We start from the raw sequence: 20,883 nt of genomic DNA on the forward strand, positions 1-20,883 counted from the left end.
TACTTTAATAAACTAACATAGCCGTCAAATTGAAGGCTTTAGGTACTAAATTTGTGTGTCAAATACCAAGATTTTGAATAAAATGACAGAGTATGTTGTTTCATGATCAAAATATTAGTCGCACACAAACATAATGTTTATAACACTGTACGTACATCAGTCAACATTAATGTGTATATTTTCAAGGGAAAATTTTCTGGACATGTGACCAATGGGTATCAATGTAAGTGTGACCTCGAGCCTGATCTCTGACCCCCGGTGGTGACCTTGCTATTCAAGTCTTAGTAAATTTGAATTGGAATAGTATTCTTGGCTGCAATTTCGATAGAAATTTGTGTCTTGCAAATTTATTAAATATCATGCAATCTTAATTTCTTCACAATATCATTCAAACGTAATTTCAAAAATATCTACCTACGGAAAAAAATATTTATCTGCGGAAACTCTTACCATAATATTATTAACTTGCGACAAGTTACTTATTTTGCAAAAAGGCAGGAATTCTTCCTATTCAAATACATTGGTAGACCACACGCTGTGCTCGGGGTCACATTCCATAATGCTAATATGTCTGCGCCATGGATGTCACGTGTCCAGAAAAATTTCCCGTGAAAATTTACCTATTAATTCTGACTGTACATGGCATACGGGATGGTCATACGGGATGGTCATACCACATCAACCTTAACATGTGTAGCATTGGCGACAACAGTGCAGCTCAAATTAAATAACAATTTGCATTGCTTTACCTGATTTATGAAAAGGGCACATATCTGACAATGAATTTGTGGAAAAAAAATAATACAAAATTTATTTTTGATGGAAATGTAACGATATTGCTTTAAGCAACTGCATGATAATTGTGAACTATTTTCATTAGACATCAAGCACCGGATTTAGCAGTACATGAATTACTATGAGAAAGAGACAAGTCATGCTAAGTCCCAGGGTTCAGTCAAGAGATATCTGTCTCCATGCATATCCCCAAATCAACTATCTGTCCCTCCCCAAATTCTACGTTAATTTCCATCTACTCATGAGAGAGCAGCTGTATTCAGGATGTCTCAAGAAGAATTTGCTGAAAATGTAATGACAAATCAAGAAAAACTATTAAGATATGGTGTGTTGTCATTAGTGTGTACATGAAGAGTTTATGCAAAATTATGAGTTATTTTGGTAATTATTAAATATGGATGGATGCTATACATTGGTAATTCATTTCAAGTTCGGCAGTAAAGTCAATGCATTTTCGCAACAAACTGCACTTGTAAAATATGCATGTACATCACTTAAATGTGAGGTGAACCAAATAATAACTAGAGTGAATGTGGTACCACAAGCTCATGTTTGTTGAAAAAAGATATTTATATAAAAATATACAATAACACTATCAATACAAAATATTGGCAAAAGAAATATATGGCAGCACATGGTTTATATCCTATTTTGCATCTGAACTTTTCTGAAAATTGAGAGGAGAAACAGCTTTCACCTAAAAGCATTTAAAAATCTGGTAGAAACCTTATTGTGTTTCAATAAAAGCTTTTAAAACCCTTGTCTATATCTTGACCTTGGTTGGCTATAATGGGCTATGTGTATATTGCACCCAAAGAGGCAGTGACATAGATTTCTTTTTGACATGGGGGGGGGGTGGTTGGAAATAAGTTTATGGTACAAATGCGCGAACATTTTTGCCATTTTAAAGCTAAACTGTTGAAATATGGTGCAAAAGTGGAATAAATTTGTGCAAAGCGCACACAAATTTGCACTTTTGGATCTAAAATGGCCAAATATGAGGTAAATTTTATTAGAAACCCACATAGAGGAGCCGTAAACATTTGGGGGTGGTGTGATTGTATGGACCATCACCCCCTGGCAAAATATTGGGGGGATTTATTTTTTTGTAGTTTTTAATTTGGGAAAGGCTTTGAGATGAACTCTTAAATTAAGATTTTGATTTTAAATTTGATTTTCTTGACTTGAAAAAACCCTGCATGTGAACATATGGAGATTTTCCTAATATGCCCCATTTTGATGCTAGCACTTAAGCTTTAATAGAACCAACTTCAAAACATTGTTGAAGTGGATTTTATATTCCCTAATGGTTCCAACAGTGGATCTAGGACATCACCATCTCTTACACAGACAAGGATACAACACTCCGTTATAATATAATTTACTTTAAGGTTTATTTTGTATCAGAATTCAAGATTGTAGACATGCTGGATAACCTTGCCATTAAAGAAATAATAAAATAAGTCTATCTTGATTAATGTGGGTATCCTTTCATATTTTATATAATACACAAGATTCCTATTGGTGCTGTCTACATCGCCAAGGTACTTGGCATGTATCGTGCAATACCAGGGGAGTATCACTGCTGGTGGGTCCTGTATAGCAGCATTGGTACTATGACGTAGGTACTTTGTGTGCATCAGATACCTTGGCGACGGTATACCTGTGCCACAATAAGAATCTTGTAGTGTATGTGTCTTTTGTTTAATATGCTGCTCTCTTGTGCCTTCAGTTCCAGATAAATGGGTGCCGGATCCTCGGGCAGGGTGCATCCTCGGGCAGGGTGCTTGACCTTACTCCTCCACCTTACCTTACACCATCGCACACAATTTATTTTCAGTGTGTATTTTCATGATTTATTTGATGTCTGTTTTGAGCTTATTGAAGATATTTTTGTCTTATTTTGTGTTCAATTTTTTCTTTACAGATGAATCTTGATGGTTCCCCTCGAAAGTCAGCATCATCAAGAAATGGATCTGGTAGGTATATATTATCATCAAAAAACTTCATAACTTTTGAACCAAGTATATACCATTGGTATTTTCAGTAAATGATAGCCTATTGTAATTGTCTCTCTTCTCACTGTCTGTCTCACCACCAACAAATGAGGACCTTTAGCTTGAACCTATCCAACAAATGAGGACCTTTAGCTTGAACCTATCCAACAAATGAGGACCTTTAGCTTGAACCTATCCAACAAATGAGGACCTTTAGCTTAAACCTATCCAACAAATGAGGACCTTTAGCTTGAACCTATCCAACAAATGAGGACCTTTAGCTTGAACCTATCCAACAAATGAGGACCTTTAGCTTGAATCTATCCAACAAATGAGGACCTTTAGCTTGAATCTATCCAACAAATGAGGACCTTTAGCTTGAACCTATCCAACAAATGAGGACCTTTAGCTTGAACCTATCCAACAAATGAGGACCTTTAGCTTGAACCTATCCAACAAATGAGGACCTTTAGCTTGAACCTATCCAACAAATGAGGACCTTTAGCTTGAATCTCTCCAACAAATGAGGACCTTTAGCTTGAACCTATCCAACAAATGAGGACCTTTAGCTTGAACCTATCCAACAAATGAGGACCTTTAGCTTGAACCTATCCAACAAATGAGGACCTTTTATAGCTTGAACCTATCCAACAAATGAGGACCTTTAGCTTGAACCTATCCAACAAATAAGGACCTTTAGCTTGAACCTATCCAACAAATGAGGACCTTTAGCTTGAACCTATCCAACAAATGAGGACCTTTAGCCTGAACCTATCCAACAAATGAGGACCTTTAGCCTGAACCTATCCAACAAATGAGGACCTTTAGCTTGAATCTATCCAACAAATGAGGACCTTTAGCTTGAACCTATCCAACAAATGAGGACCTTTAGCTTGAACCTATCTGGAATCTCCGGTTTCCTCCTGCTTTCTAAAAAAATAATCGGTGATTAGTTGTTTTGTTATCAAAAACTTCCTTCACCCAATGGAATTTGGGGTGCTGCACAGATAATTGGTAGATGTTACAATCTAAGTGCGGATAGGTCTGGGCCAGGTTCTGATGATTCACCATGGCAGGGAAATTACAGTGTTTTGAATCCTTCAAGATCTTGAAAAAGGTACTATATAAATTCGAAATTTAATTATTTATTTATTCTTAGTTCCCAAAAATTGATGCTCTACGCCGCACACCTCTACCAAAATTTCAGTTGAGTGTTCTCCCAGGCCCTAATGTACTTGGTTGAGCAGCCTGTATGTGTGTACAGTCACACTTGAATGGAAGATATCTTAGTTTGCATAATATGTTTTAACAACCAAGAGTACAGGGTATAAGAAAAGGATACAGTCATGTTGCAATTTGCAAACTTGATTGAGGAAATATTGCAGTAGGATCGATATGAGGTTAGGGTGCCCCTAATAATAGATAAATCAAGCCAGCAGTGGCTTAGAGAAAATACAGGTTTCTAAAATAATGCATAAATATTTTAACTTCCATTCCCCAAGATAATCACCCAAGACACTCATCTTATTCCAAAACAAACCCGCGCAACACAAGTAGATGTCATGTCAAAGGTTACATGTATATGACATCATCACATATGACATCCGCCCAAAAGGGGGCGCTAGTCTGTGGTAACTACTTTCTCTATACAAACCATGCAATGTTAGGTGATCTACTTGTTGGAATTTATTCAGGGTGTTGATCATTTGACATATGTTCACACACCCCACCCTCCCCACTCTCTCTCTCTCTCTCACACACACCCGACCCACCCCTACCCACCCCTACACACCCCCACTCTGTCTGTCTGTCGGGGTGTCTGTATGTGTGTAGGGGTGTCTGTCTCATCCCTCCCAAGATACTCACATACTAGTATCTACCGCATTACTCATGCAGAGATAGATGAGGGACTGACATCAGCTCTAGTTAATCATATAGGTTAAAGTTCCTTTGAATTTCAAGCACAGTATAGCCTAAGTTAAGATGTGCTCAGAATCAAAGACGTGCTTGTGCATTTTAAGACTTGAAATCTGACATATGGCTCATTCAACCTGCTCAAAATCTTTTTAAGGAAAGTGTGATGCAGTTTTCTGCCATTTATAGAATATGCATGATGTGACAGTCTTATCGATAAATAATCTTTGTATTTGGTAACTGAATAAGTTCCAAGACCAGAGACTGGGGCTGTTAGTGCATACATCATAACAATTGCAATGGGCTATTCCATTTAAAGTCCATACACTCCCTTCAAATGGAGTTGGCCATTCAGGTAACCCCATTTGAAATCTACCCCTCCTGTGTGGGAGATTAAGGCCATGTTTTCCATAGGGGTGTATGGATTTTAACTGGAATATCCCAGTGGTGCCACCATGGATATCAGATGTGCCCTTTATCCAGTAAACAATATCAGAATAATAAGTAGTTCCTTTCTTACAAGTCCCTAGCTAGTTCTAGCAGGGCATCACATCCCTGGTTCTAGTTAGAACAATTTCCCATCAATTTAATGTATTTGGCTTTCTGCTGGCTCATGTGCCAAAAGCATGATTCTTTTTAAAGGGCTATACTTTTTTCTTTTTCATTTTTTGTTGATGTTGATGTGCACATTCAATATTATACAGGTGTGTAAGTGTAATATTATACAGGTGTGCAATATTGTTGTAAATGTAATTGGCATTTATTAAATGTGACACAATCTGGTCCATGGGGGGCCAAAGGAGGTGTTTTTGAAAATTAAGTTACTATAATTAAGTTACTATAATTATATACCGTATTTCGTCAAATAAACGCCCCGGGGCGTTACATTTTCCCAAGGGGGTGCGTTTATTAGAGGTCATTTTTAGCACGACAATTCCCGTTAAAATCATTAGGTAAGCTTAAAAGTCACGCTAAAATGACGAACTATGAACTTTTGACACTGACTTTTGGTTCACTTCCGGGTTGCCGATGCAGATTTTCGCCATTTATTGCTGCTATTATCAACCATTTGAGCAACTTGGTAAGCTTACCCTACAAGACGCTCTTCCAATGTGTACCGTATTTCGTCAAATAAACATTTTCCAAAAAAGTGGTGTGGGCGTTTATTTGAGGGGGGGGCGACTATTTGACGAAATACGGTACCTTATTTTATAAGTTATACAAACATTAGACTATCATATAGTCCTACTGAAAACACCAAAGGTCTAGCATACTTGGTTCTAAAGTTATGTGATGTCTATTTTCTTATGTGTTTCATTGTTTTTTACTCCATATTTTTGCCTTTATCTCAATTTCACATTTGCTGCTTTTGGCGCCCATAGACCAGATTGTGTCACAAATGTTGATATTTAATACACCATCAAGCAAAGCTTGTTTGCTGGACCTTAATTAATTAATCCCAGAACCTCACTGGGTCTATGCTAAAATATGTGGTTTATAAAATGTCTGAAATTATTCAGTTCTTGACTTAATTCTGAAAAGGTAACATGATCACTGATCAGACAGTACAATTTTTTTTAACAAACACCCAAAGACCATGTCAGTGTAATGACTGTTCCACACATGGGATACAGTGGCTCCTGAAGGACGGCAATAATTTTGATGGCCATAGGCAAGTACCATAGGGCCCCACAGGGTTACCTCGGGGTCACTCACTCCCTGTACACCATCCGCCATAATCAACTTTTGAAAAGCACCATAAACAAGGATTTAACCCTTGGCTAAAACGATACCCTAAACAGGTAACACGCACCTGTTTTGACACCCTAAAAAGGGATTTCATTTCCGCGTATTATCAATTGCAATTTTGCTACCCTTTTTTCCAATTTTTCATGTTTTGACACCCTAAACACGATACACGCGAAAAATACCCTTTTTCCGCGTTTTTATTATCGCGGATGGTGTACAGGCTACAATGGGAGTGAACCCCCCGGGGGCTCCCTATAACTTAGAATAGGTCCTATTTGTCCCCAATATTTTAAATAGCCTTTAAATCTTCCAGAGCCTATATGGGATATTGACACTATATTAAACAGTGAGTTTATTTTTGGTTTTGTTTCAATGAAATCTTCTATAATATAATATATTAAACCCTTTTAAAAATGTATGACATTTATTGAAGAAGTTTCATCACACACAGTTTCCATAATGTTATTTCCAGCACATCCACCAGACCATATGAATGGAATGCCAGATGACCTGTATAACACATATGAGATTGGCCGTGTCATCGGAGATGGCAACTTTGCAGTCGTCAAAGAATGCACCAACAGGTGAATAGACTAACAACAATTGTCTTTAAAAGGGGCATGCAGAGGGCATGCCTGGCATAGAATTGTTCATTATGATGAAGTGAATCAAATGTACATGTCTTGGTTTTGACCATTAACCACTCATCAATTCTACCTTTTCTATCATTTTGAGGTGGCATCTACACAGTCTCGCAAGCCAACTTCCAACTGTGAAGAGACTAGCCAAAATTGTGTAGGCCTATAGTGCAGGCAGGAGAAAGCCTTTATATGACTCTATTAAGCATGACTTTTGGTCTTCAATTCATTCAGTATTTGATTTGTGGGTAAATATTTCTTCAGATTAACTTCTTCAAAATGCATGGATGCTTTCCATATCATGAGTGAAATGTATCAGAAAACTGCCCTCCTCATGCCCTGAATTAATTGTAGTAGTTGCTAGAGAAGTTATTTCAAATGCTATAAGATTCCAAAAGCTAGGAGCTGCAAATATTGTGTTCATTACAACAAAGATTGATTTGACAGACAGAAATTTCATATAAAAATGTTGTTGTAAATTGAACTTTTTGATAACTATTATAAAAAGTATCATTTTGTGCAAGAAAAAGGGGGGAAATTGTTTATGCATAAATGAAAAGATATGCCTCAGAGAAAGTTAGTTACAGATACAAAATGTCAATTTTCTGCAAATGTGCATTATGATGTGCAAATGTAATAATAACAACCAAATAATCATGCTAACATAATAATATTTTGTGCTGTAGTTAAATACATAAGTTAAAAAATGCATCATGTTATAATGCCTTATTAATTCCATACAGTAAAAGTGCAATTCCCACTTACATTCATACATTTTTGAAGTGTTTACACCAGTCTCTTTCAAAACCTTTACATCCATACATATTTTTAAGGCGTGTCTACATTTTTGTCTGAAAATTTGCCATTTATTTATTTTTCCTACAGTATATTTATTTTCTACTTATTTATTTTTTGATGTGTTTATATACCATGATATCACCAAGAGTTACAAAAGTTTTGAATTTATTCATGTTATTTTATACACTGCTATTAGAGTAGCTTTATTTTTTGACTTCTTTGACACACCATAGATTTACACTAGATGTTTAGTTGATCACAAGTAGCACATCCAGCTTTAGGGTTGCCTACACCTTACACTACTGGATACCAATATCCTTATAACAAACATTAAACAACAGAATTGGTGACAGAGGCATGGTCAAGTACACTGATTCCAGTCATGCTAAATCATAGCTGGTAAAAATAAAATCGCAAAAAAAGGTTCATATTATACTGAAGCAACCATACAAACTGATTTGGCTCTTGCTAGCGATTGTGGTGTTTGAGAAATAAAAAATTGATTTGCCCATGTGCATTACACTACAAATTCTAGAACCTCTAAAGGGGATATGAATAATTGGATACTTGGATACTTTAAGTCATATAGCATTTGGTTTTCTGAATATCCCATGAATGAAGTAACAAGAAAAGTGTGATTGACCGTATAGTGTTGATTGTGTATACTCAGATCACATGCCAATTTATCTTCCTTTTCTGTGTTACCCTGTGTGCATGGCTTCTTGTATCAATTTAGTCATTATGGACCTCTGAAAAGTTACTGACTATGCTGCTGATATATCAAGCATATTCATATTGGCATGCTAATTGGAATATTTAGTATCAAATGCGGATGTTCCCTTTGCATGCACACCCGTTTGTTTTCACATCAAACCCAATCAATGTTTTGCATGCATGTGCTTCATCATCATTCTGCTTTTCTCTTTTTGTTCATTTTGCAAGTCTTTGATTATCAGACAATATATTGAGGGTATCCTTTGAGGTAAGCTTTGCCGTGACAGGATTTCTTTTTTTGCTCAGCAACTCTTACCTGTTTGACATCTCTTAATAAACAAAGGCATTTATTGTTAGTAGATGAGATGTAGAGGGAACTTCATGATATTGTGGTTGAGGTGGCTGTACACCATGGGCATATTGTCATTGAATGAAGTATGACAATGGCTGCCATTTACAACATAAATATTTAATCATATTTTCAATAGTTTGTGTGTTTGTTTGTTTGTTCATTGGTGGTTCAGTGTGAGGATCAACATGAAATGACTCATGAAATCACAACATTGACAACATTTTTTGGATATGTTATGTAGGCTACTCTATGTGAAATATTTTAATGGCAGCCATTGTTGGTACTTGTTCCATTCAGTATATTTGTACATGATAAGTTGAGATACAAAACATGATATCCACTGGCTGCCTTGTGTATGTTTCATAGTGTTGTCTTATGAGAGAGAAGGGACAAATGCAGTGAACGTAACATTGAAAGCTAATGCAAGTATGTCCATTCAAACAGAACAGATTATACACTCAAATCTGAAATAAAACATCAATAACAAATGACACAAAGCAGCACATTGGTGTATCATGCGCATATTTTTTTTTGGGTGGGGGGGGCTTTGGTGGCGCTGAGCCCCGGGGTCAAAGTAGGGCTCGGCCAAAACAAAGGGGCGGAGGAAGAAGAAGGGGCGGCAAAAAGAAGGGTGGTGGAAGAAGAAGGGGCGGTAAAAAGAATTCGTAAAGAAAAGAGGGCGGAAAAATAAAAAGTATAAAAAACTGAAAAATGGTACTATACATTGCTTTTAGGGCGCTAGCGCCTAAAACCTTTTTTTTTTTTGCTCTTCACTTTTTCAAACCAAAAAAATTGGGTCAACCTTTTCGGGCTGTTGAGGAAGGGACTGCAAAATTTAATTTTCTTCAGCCCCCCCCCCCGGGTAGGAGCGGTCACGGTACGCCACTGTGTATATTATACATGTATGAACTCTTCACATCATTGGGCTATTCCTGTTGAAATCCATACACCCCCTATGGAAGATATGACCTTAATCTCCCCTAACTGTGTGACTCCATTGAAATCTACACCACCAGTGTGAAAGGTCATGTCTTCCATAGGGTGTATGGATTATAACTGAGATAGCTCAGTATACCTGATAGGATATCTATGTTGAAAGTCAACTTCATAAAATATGAATGAAAAGTATTGTAATCAGGAAGATGTCATTTGTTGTTAAGATTCAAGGGGGAACATTTGATTTCTGAAAAGGATAATTCTGCTTTTTCAAGATTATGAATTTGATTAAAGAGAACAATGGATGATTGCAAATGGCATTGACATATCTGGAGTGTGAGATGTCTTCTTGAAGTAGATATCCTCCCTAGTATGTCTCACAATTGTTGGTGGTTACCAAGCTCATACATAAAGGTGCTCAGTGGTGTAATGGTGTAACTAAACTAAGGTTGGTAGCGCCCGGGACAAATAAAAAAATTGGCATCCCTACCCCCACCCGAGAATATCTTAGATGCAGGGGTGTGGGAATGGCATCGGTTCAATATTTTTGAAGTGAGGCCGATTTGGCGCCCCCTAATGGTAGCGCACGGGACACGTCCCCTAGTTACGCCACTGAAGGTGCTGGTCACTCTAAGTGTATTAAAATGTTACAAATGTTATCAAATTTGCTACTTTTTGTAATGATAGTCGCAGAAAGGGTATAAAACAAATTAAAATTCTTGCAATCGGACTAGGAGCATATAGTAAAGTATAGAACTACTACAACTACTGCTACTGGTACAGCCCAAATCAGAAGATGTAAATATAGTGTGTGTATGACCAGGTATTTATTTGTTAGGAAATAGGCCTATAAGAATGAATTTGTTCCTGTTAAAACAATCAACTCACTTAAAATATACCTTCAACTTATCAATGAAATGAGGTGGCACTGATAAATTTATATTATTCTTTTTATTTCATGAGCTCTCATAGTTCTTGGGCAATCAACCCAGATGTATCAATTAGCGCTAACATATATTTGAGAAGTTCTTTTGTATTTTTACAAACACCAAGAATTTGTGGTACAAAAGGGCTTATTTAGCTTGATGACTTTAGGTCATGCCAACATTTGAAATAGTATTGTTTTTTGGTGACAGAACCCATAAATGCTTTAAAACAATTCTTGCTTCCTTGAAGAATCCAATGTAACTTCCAGTATTCATTCAAATATTATTGTTTTTGACGACAAAGGGCTGAACTAGGCATTGCCACCTCGTGTAATATTGATATAAAATTGGATCGGTTGAGCCCATATTTATTGAATCGAAGCTATGAGTTTTAAAATATTGGGCGAGACGTGAGTCGAGTCCAATATTTTACAACTCATAGCGAGACCAATAAATATTGGGCGTAAAGCATCCAATTTTATCATTATTATGTTTTGGATCCAATATTATCACAACTTGGATCCTTCAAAACATAATAATGTGTAATATAGGTTCAGGAGTATAATTATGTTGTTATGTAAATATGTCAGAAAATTGCACATTAAATTATGTATATTTGTCAAATTTTGGTTTTACCATAGCTTGCCGTACTACACATATTGTTCATAGCTGTGCAAAATAATATATTCCCAATATTTATTAAGTTTGAATCTTGCCGTGCTGCATTAATACTACATTTGTATATTACTGTGCAAAATAAAATAACATTCCTTGTATGGTGTGTTTTTGTGTGCAATAATTGTCACACTTGTTGTATTGTAGATAGCGACAGGCCAGAAAATTAGCAACAAGTTTAATATGACTAACATCCATTGTTTTGAGTAACATGTTGGAGTGCATATGAGCATAATCTAAGGATTTCTAAAATTATGGAATTGGATCAAAGTGAGGAAAGCCAATACTTTCTTGCCTGGCTTTTCAAGTCTTGCCCTAGAATTGCTTGTCCACATCACTCCTTCCAGCTTGAGGTATTTAAAAGCTTTTAAAAACAATGGCTTATTCCAGTTGAAATCCATACACCCCTATTGAAGACATGACATTAATCTTTCACACAGGTGGTGTATAGATTTCAAAAGGAGTTACCCATTCAGGTAACTCTCTTTGAAATTCATACTCCCTGTGTGAGAAATTAAGGCCATGTCTTCCATAGGGGGAGTATGGATTTCAACTGGAATAGTCCTGGGAGACAAAAGTCACATTAAAGTGTATGACATGCCTTCTCACATGCTAAAAATTGGGGGTTTTCATCAAAGGAAACAGACATTTTCCTGTCTTTGCTTGTCAGGCATTTGTATAAAATTCTATTCTTCATAGTTTCCCAAGAGCACTCAATATTTCACGTACACATTGTACACTGCACCATATGATGTAATAAAGACTTGATCACTGCGATGGATTACTTCAAATCGGTTGTTCAGGAATGCAACTAAAGTCAAAACACTGCCCAATATCTAAGGGCCATTTTTACTCAAAAACACTGGTAAAATGTTTTGCTCATTTAGGGCAGATTTTCTAAAAATAGACTAATGTCTTTTTGGTAAAAACCTACCTAATTGTTGCCATCTGTGGATGATTGGGGCTACAGGTCCCCTCTGCTTCCCAAGATGTTGTAGCCTGTGAATATTACCCAACAGTCACAAGGGTCTACAGATTATAAAGAGCTTGTCTTATTTGCATTTCTGACAATGTAGAGTTACAATAATATGTAACAATATGTATGTTTGTATTTATCCTTACAACTTTCATTGTCATTATACAGTAATGAAGTTATTTAATTGTGTAATATGTAATTAGTGAATCTGATGAAGGCCCTGTACATATTAAAACAATGTATATCAAGGGGGTTGATTCAGGGGGGTACTCAAGCTTGGTTTCGGTAGGGGTGCGTGTGCTACTGAGAGCTTGAAAGCGCACCCATCAATATACCAAAATTCCTGCCAAATTTAACACAAATTGTCTTAATTTTTACAACATTTCCCCAAAAGTTTTGGGGAAACTTCAACAATTTTGGCTACAGTATAAGGCAAAATTTGGCTATTTTCTAAAAAAATTTGAAAAAAGGACCAATCCAAAATTGGCCTAGTAAAAAGGGGTCATTGATATACCAAAAAGCTGAAAATGCTACGCATGTTTGCAGCACATCCCGTATGGTCATACATTGTATGTACCGAGTCCCCCCATGGTTGATTCTGACCTGAAACTTATCATAATTGTCCTTTGGTTTTTGACTTATCTTCGCAGCTGGTAAGCGACTTTAAACCAGTGCAGACCTTGTTAGGACACTATTATGTGCACTCGTCCCGGCAGTATACCCAGAAACCTTAGACCATGTGGTGTGCAGCAAAAAGAATAATTTTAGAATATAGCCCCAAAATGCTTCCAAATAAGCTGATTTCACATTATAAACCCGGGTTTGCACACACACACTCTCAACCCCCCTGGATACAGCCCGGCTTCTTTTTGAAAGGTTCAAAAATGTGTGATGTTTGACAGGAAATGTACAGTGCAGCTGTTGATTGTAACCAATATTATGTAATATCCTAAATGTAAAACAAGGATTTATAAATCTGTTTTGAAAAATATTATATTTTCTTGCTATTTATACAGTGCAATTGTATGAACCTTACCAAATATTTGTAATTTTGTAAAAATGTTGTTCTTGTCAGAAACAAAAATGAGATACATTTAATCTTGCCTGTAAAGTTTGTTCAACTTATAATTGGCAAAAAAATAAGACTGGATCATAAACATGAGTGTATTGATATAGAATGGCTTGCACGCATGTGGGCGTAGCACTTACACAGGAGATGAATAATGCATGACTGGCTTATGCGGATTTACGCAAGCATGAGCTGGGACTGTATTGATGCGCGCACAGTAACAAAAACCAAATTATTTTCACCAATTATAAGCCGGAGAAATTTTAGTAGAGTCCACACCACTAAATGTAGAAATCTAGAGGATGATGCAAGAGCAATCATTCCTCTTGAAATTACAGTAGTGGCACTCTCTTAATTGAGGATGTAGCAATTATATGAATATTGGGTTTGGCAAAATTTGTTATCAAAATCATAATAAGGGCCTATTGGAGTGGATTTATTTTGGTTATTTCGGAAAAGCAACCAGTCACTTCATAGCTGAGAAAATTACATTTGAATAGCTGTCATGTTGAACACAGTATAGGCCTAAAGTATAGGAAACTTTTTTTGTGGTGTGGACCTAGAATAGATGAAAAAAGACTTACTGTACTTAGAAAATTCAATATTAGTTACATAACCAATAACTGTTTTTGTTGTTTTTTGTTACAAAGAACTCCTGCCAATAAAAGAAAAAAGGTTAGTTTCAGTTGAGTTTACCAAAGACAATTGTCTAGTGCTAGAGGAAAAGAAAAGTATTGAATTAAAAAAATATCAGGTAAATTTATATTTTTTGTAAACCTGTTTGCTTTTATCGTGACAATTTTGTAAAATGATGTCAAATTACATGGATCCAAATATTTTGTACTTAAACAAGAATAAATGATTACATTCATAAAGTAGACTTATGGATCCAATATGTGGCTTGACTACCATGAAGAACCCACCAGGAGGATATTCCAGTTGAAATGTGTTCACCCTAAGGATGACATAGACCCTGTTCACATTAGGAAATTTCTTCATTCGACGAAGATAAGTTAATCTTGATTAACTAATTAAGCATGCGTACACATTATGCTGAACGAAGCCGAAGGTATTAACGCCTGGCTATTATTAAAGCCGGCGAAGGTCACTTGTCACATGATCACTTTCCTTCATTGAACGAAGCGAGCGTACACATTACAAAATTAGCTTCGTCAAATGAAGTATTCCTTCGTGGAAACAACCTTTTTAGCTTCGTTGAACGAAGCAATTTTAATCCTCGTCGAAGGAAGAAAAGTGCGTACACATTAGGAAAAACGATTTTTAATCTTCGTTCGAGGTTCGTCGAAAGAAGAAAATTCCCTAATGTGAACAGGGTCATAGTCATCATCTCCCACTCAGGGTGTACATTTCAAATGGAGTCACCATTCAGGTAACCCCATTTGAAATGCACATGCCCTGTGTGGGTAGATTAAGACCATGTCTTCCAGGGGGGGATGTATTCAACTGGAATGGCCCATTAGCAAATCACATTCATGTGATATATGTCCTATTTTCAGGAATAGCTCACATTTCAAACACAATTTTTATCATGCAATTGATGCTACTTTTAATAGGTTTGAAAATTGAAATTTGTATCAAATTAAAGATTTGAAATTTATATGTGATTTTTCCAATTATGTCAAAGTAACTTAATATGAATGTGTTAAAAATCATATGTCTGTATAATAGTTCCTATGTAGAATGTTCAAAGTTGGAATAAGTATATTAGTATTACCAAAGCTTTTTAGACTGTGTTAAAGCCTACATCATAATGCTATCAACATTGGTTATAGATTATGCAATATAAATCAAAATGATTACTCTGATTCCAAATCACAGGTTTATATAAATTAATTTATTCTTTTGAAGTAGTATCTTTTTTTTGTCACAATATTCAATAATTGATGGTTTTAACTGGGCCAGAGAATTGACAAAGATTTACACAATGTATTTGAATTAACTAATCAGGTCCTTAATCCCCATCAAAATCAGCAAAATTGTCAGTTTCATGCATATGATTTTAATTAGAATAAGAATTTTATCTCTTTTGACATAGTCAGAGTAAAATAATTGATTGGTTTTGGAATATCTTTTTCTTCAATCCTCTCCAAATATATTTTTACCATTGAAACCAACTTGCCTATTACAGCCTTTTAGGCTTGGCTGGAAGGATTTGCTTGAGGCCTTTCCTATCAGAATACATTGTAAATATTTGCAAGATTCATGGCTTCAGATTACTCTTATATGACGCATCCTTTTTCATTATTTATTACTGTATTATCGCTGTTATGTTGTGTGCTATATATATCTGTATCATGTATTGTAGTCAAATAAAAGCTGAAATGCTAGCATATAATGCACAATATGACACAGGCTTGTATAGACTAGTTCTTAACTGTGTCTAGCATTATTCAAAATACTGTATTTTAAGGGTTATACACGGCAAGATTCCTATTGAGGCCGCCTGCACAGGTACACCAAGGTACCTGACTGATATACACACAGCGTATACTACACAGGAAGACAAATTCACATGGATATCTGCAGGTGCCAATTCTCATTATCTTGTCGCATGATAATAAATTACCACTTTCAAAGAGATAGTGTAATATGTTTATGACATAAGGGCACTGTACACGGGCACTTAGTAAATCCAGGCTAAATCTGTATCAATATATATTCAACTCAATTCATTTGATTGACTTTCACCAATGTACTTGGTATAGTTCTGCAGCATGGACTTATGAGCAGTACATGCGTACCTTGCGCATATTGCATTACAAGATGCACTACACAGTCCTCTCTATGCACTGCAGTTCAATATGCTATGTGTAATGAGGGCCAGATCCACATTGATGCAGAATAGGTCCACTGTGTGGAGTGCCTCATTGAGTTATCCCTCAAAAGTATGCCAAATTGCCTTAAAAGACAGTATCTGATCATTTGTTACACTGTGAAACACTGGCACTTAAGACGGTACCTGATCATTTGTTAGGGATGAAATCAAAACTCGACTGGCGGTTGACCGGCGGTTCTGTCCGGTTGCTATTGCTCTATACAATGGCAACCGGACGGAACCGCCTGTCAACCGCCGGTCGAGTTTTGATTTCATCCCTTACACTGAGAAACACTTATAATAGACGGTACCTGATCATTTGCTACACTGTCAAACACTTTTTTTTACAATATACAATATCGGGGAATATGACAAAACATGGGAGCGTAACAAGGTTTCAATTTCAAGGAAGTTGAAGAATTGAACCAAAGTGCAGAAGAATTATTTTGGAAAACTGATTCTGAGAATACAAAGCTTGCTATATTGCTGAATTTGATTTTAAGAAGTGTTTCACAGATTTGAGGTGAAGACAAGGATATGTATGATGAGACACTGATGGAGGGACCAGCATCCAGTGTATTCCAAGCCAAGAATTTACAGCAGATGTATGATGAGACTAATCAGAATCCCTTGCTGTTGCTGTCATCCGTCAGAATTTCTGCATTATTCAGATATAGGTCAGTTGAAGGGTGGACAGATAGAACATCACTCCTAGGCACTACACCTCATTTAATCCTATAGTACCATCGGTGCCCACTAAGGTACTGATTTGTGACTCTTTCTATCGTATCCCGATGATGTATTAAAATAACATGTATAAAGGATTTGCAAGGTGTTATCATTTTTCATTTAAATTGAAAATCAAAGCACTATGCAAATGGTCAGGGTATGATAGAAAGAGCCATCAGGACCTATCGGGGCAACGATATATAACCCTTGTGCCTTAATCAGCAAACACAAAATGTTTTTTGTAACTTTGTCGAAAGATCAATTAATGGTCAGCAGAAAACGTCTATATGTTGAGTTATTAAAGCATTGTAATAATAGATTTAAAGGTTGCTACAAAACTCACTAACATGTTATTTCACGATTCGCAAAAGGTTGTTTTGAACATTTGCAAAAAAAAAATTTACAATAATATTTCATTTTTTAAATATTTTTGGGAGAGAATGTTTTAAAACATTGTCCTAATCTTTGAGTAATTCAACATTCAAGTTATTTATATGTTTTATAGCTTTTTGAAATATTGTTTTATAAGATATTTTGTGCTTGCTGGGTGCACATTAAACTTGTGACATTTAGCATGTTTCTACTATGATGTTGGACTCAAGGCAACCTGTCAATAGAAACTGCCCATACTGTTATTTCCATTCAACAGAATATGTCAAAATCAAACCTAGTATAAACATTTGACCAAGTTGCATACCAAGTGGATAGTGGACGTATAATGCTGGTATAGACAACAAAAAAGAAAACCCTGTTCTATGGGCCCTACCTGTACAAATGAATGCCAAAACAATTTCAGGAACATATTTACAGATATTTTGGGGGCACTTGCACAAAAAAAAGGCCTAATGCCAGACCTACTTGAAAGGTCAGTCGCCCATAGAACAGGGGTTTTTTCCCCCGTCACCTAAAAAGGTATTTTGGTAATGGTGCAGAGAAACATATGTTTTAGTAAAAACATGCTCATTGTCATATATAGGAAATGCTTTACTCTTTTACCAGTATGTGACCTGATGCTAAGTGTTTAAACTTAGCATCAGAAAGTATTAAAATACTTTCATATGGATATATTTAAAACTAAAAGGTATTTTGATAACCTGTTTATCAGGATTTATTTTTCAAACCATTATTTTGATATTTGAAAACTATGTATCTATCCAATTGGGCCATTCCAGTTAAAATCAATTCACGCTTATGGATGACATCCATACAGGGAGCTACAGGGAGTGTGGATTTCAAATTGGATTTCCTGAATGGGTGATTCCATTTGAAATTTACACCCCTGCCCTGTGTCTCCCTGTGTGGAAGATTAAGCTCATGTCTTCCATAGGGGTGTCTGAATTTCAACTGGAATAACCCAGCCCAGTTTATCTATACTTTCTACTTTATTCATTGTCTTGCAAGCTGCTTTGATATCCTGTGCTATAGCTGTCTCACTCCAATGCTCTTCTACTCTCTCCTTGCATATTCCATTTATTTTTCAAGTAAACTACAATGTTAAGGGGGTACTACACCCCTCGATAAATTTGTGCCTATTTTTACATTTTTCTCAAAAACTAATAACACAGTGGTAACAAAAGTTATGTATATTATAGGGGCAAGGAATCCAATTACACTGGAATTTCAGTGACCCAAGACAAGCGGTTCGTTATTTATGATAAGAAATAAGGTACCGCTAGGATGTACCTCATTTTTTATCATATATACGGGACCGCTTGTCTTGAGGCACTGAAATTTCAGTGTAGTAATTGGAATCTTTGCCCCAATAATATACATAACTTTTGTTATCAGTGTGTTATTAGTTTTTGAGAAAAATGCAAAAATAGTCACAAATTTTCTTCTTGTTTGTAGTACCCCTTAAACTATTCGCCTATCAGTCAATCTGGCAGGATGTTTGTCATGCTGTCTGTCTTGTATTGTCCTGTATAGTTATTATATGCTGTACCATACCTGGCTTAGGTCCTAGTTCTCCCACCCATCCTGCCATACTTGAATTGCTTCATATTGCAGATGGATTAAAATGGAATTTCAAGGAATTTATAGGTTTTTTTATACCATATATTAATGTCCGAAATAAGAAAATAAAAGGGGTTGTCCATAAGCTGCCACAATCTGAAACAACTACATGTGACCAATAAAGTGGAGTGAGTGTAGTCAATTTATGAACAATTACTCTTAAATATTTAACAATTCATCGGTTGTGTCAGGTTTGAGCAAACATAAATGCTGAAAAAGTGACTTTTGGCTGTAGATCTTTGGTTGTCCACCGGACAACTAAAGCATTATTTCCGGTTGTCCGGTGCATGTTTTGGTTGTCCCGGGCGAACGGACAACCAAAATTTCGAACACTGCTAATGAGGTAAATAAGGACAGCACCCTCTGCTTGCTGAACCAATGAAGTCTTTCGCTCCAGGTTGCTTGCTTGTTACCGGTTTGTTATAAATCATACCCTAAATTTCCAGCAATGAGATGAAACACTGTACAAAAAACAGCACCAAATTTTACTAAATTAGCTAAGAAATCTACTCTTTCCTGTATCAATAGATGGAGTTGAATAAATTATGTACTTAAATACATTTAGTGTATCCTCATTTTATGTAAATATAGCACATAGGTTTCAACAGTGTTGCCAAAGAAAAGACACCACTTTTGTGACACAGCTGTCGGCTTCATTCGGCATTGTCGTGTCTTTTCTATTGCAACAGGATGATTTAAGAATGTGCTTGGCTTTCAGCATTACTATGCTAGAGTACAGTGAGTGTGATTATTCCATACATGCTAAATACACACATAAAACAAGATGTTCAAAACAGAAACAATTTAAGAAAAACAAAAATATGAACTTAAAGAAAACATTTTAGTAGCATTTGGTGCTGTTATTGCTAGGTCCCTTCATTTCATAACAGGATGTAAAGTGTGTGATTTTCAATAAAATGGCAAAATTCTAGCGATCAACATTTATCTATGTCATTGATAGAAACACAGGTTCTACATGCAATTTACTTGAATTGCCACAGTACAGGCTCTAATGGTGACTACCAAATTACCTGGCCAAATTATTCCAAATCAATACTAATGACCAATCAAACTGACTGGTCAGATAATTCAATCTATAGTACACACATTTGCATTTCTGGTTCTTGGTAATTGGTGAATCATTCCCTAGAATTGCTGACCAACTATGCTTCAAGACAATTTCATAGATTGGTTCTCAAGACCAATAGGCATCAAAGCATGCTCAACTAGCTTTGGCTTAACTAGCTAGCTTAACAGTGGCGGATCTAGAGCAGTCAGCAGTGGGGGGCAAATTTGAGAAGAAAAAAAAAATGTAAAAACACGTGGCCATCACATTGATGGCCACATCGTGCATGCAAGATACAAGGGGTGTCTGAGGGGGATGTTTTAATTGTCAATTGACATGGATAGAGAATTTACCATAAAGCAAATTTAGACAGTATTTTGCATTGAAAATGCTGTAAACCCTGGAGCTTTCGTGTGATTCTCCCAGACACCCACCAGGGGGCTTCACCCCAGCCTGGACCCCACCAGGGCCATTAAGCGGGCCCCTGGACCCCACAGAATGCACGTATAGCAAATCAGCTGAAAAGCATTTGCATTTTTTTTCAGATACGCAAGCTTATGAACTTCAGATGATTTTTACCTTGTAATCTAAATCTAATTCTTTTCAGAAGAATATGTTAAAATAAAGCAAATTGAGATAATTATGAACTTCAGATGATTTTTACCTTGTAATCTAAATCTAATTCTTTTCAGAAGAATAT

At 36.2% G+C, this 20,883-nt stretch overlaps 1 protein-coding gene across 1 annotated transcript in view; it reads left to right on the plus strand.

The window, feature by feature from the left end:
- The window catches only part of LOC140160862 (serine/threonine-protein kinase DCLK1-like), a 99,047-nt gene that overhangs the window by 58,243 nt on the left and 19,921 nt on the right, over positions 1-20,883 (plus strand). Inside the window, 2 exon segments of the mRNA XM_072184185.1 lie at positions 2,723-2,774; positions 6,928-7,039. Of these exon segments, the coding sequence (XP_072040286.1) occupies positions 2,723-2,774; positions 6,928-7,039 (164 nt within the window).

The sequence above is a fragment of the Amphiura filiformis genome, chromosome 9, assembly GCF_039555335.1.
Source record: "Amphiura filiformis chromosome 9, Afil_fr2py, whole genome shotgun sequence".
NCBI lineage: Eukaryota > Metazoa > Echinodermata > Ophiuroidea > Amphilepidida > Amphiuridae > Amphiura > Amphiura filiformis.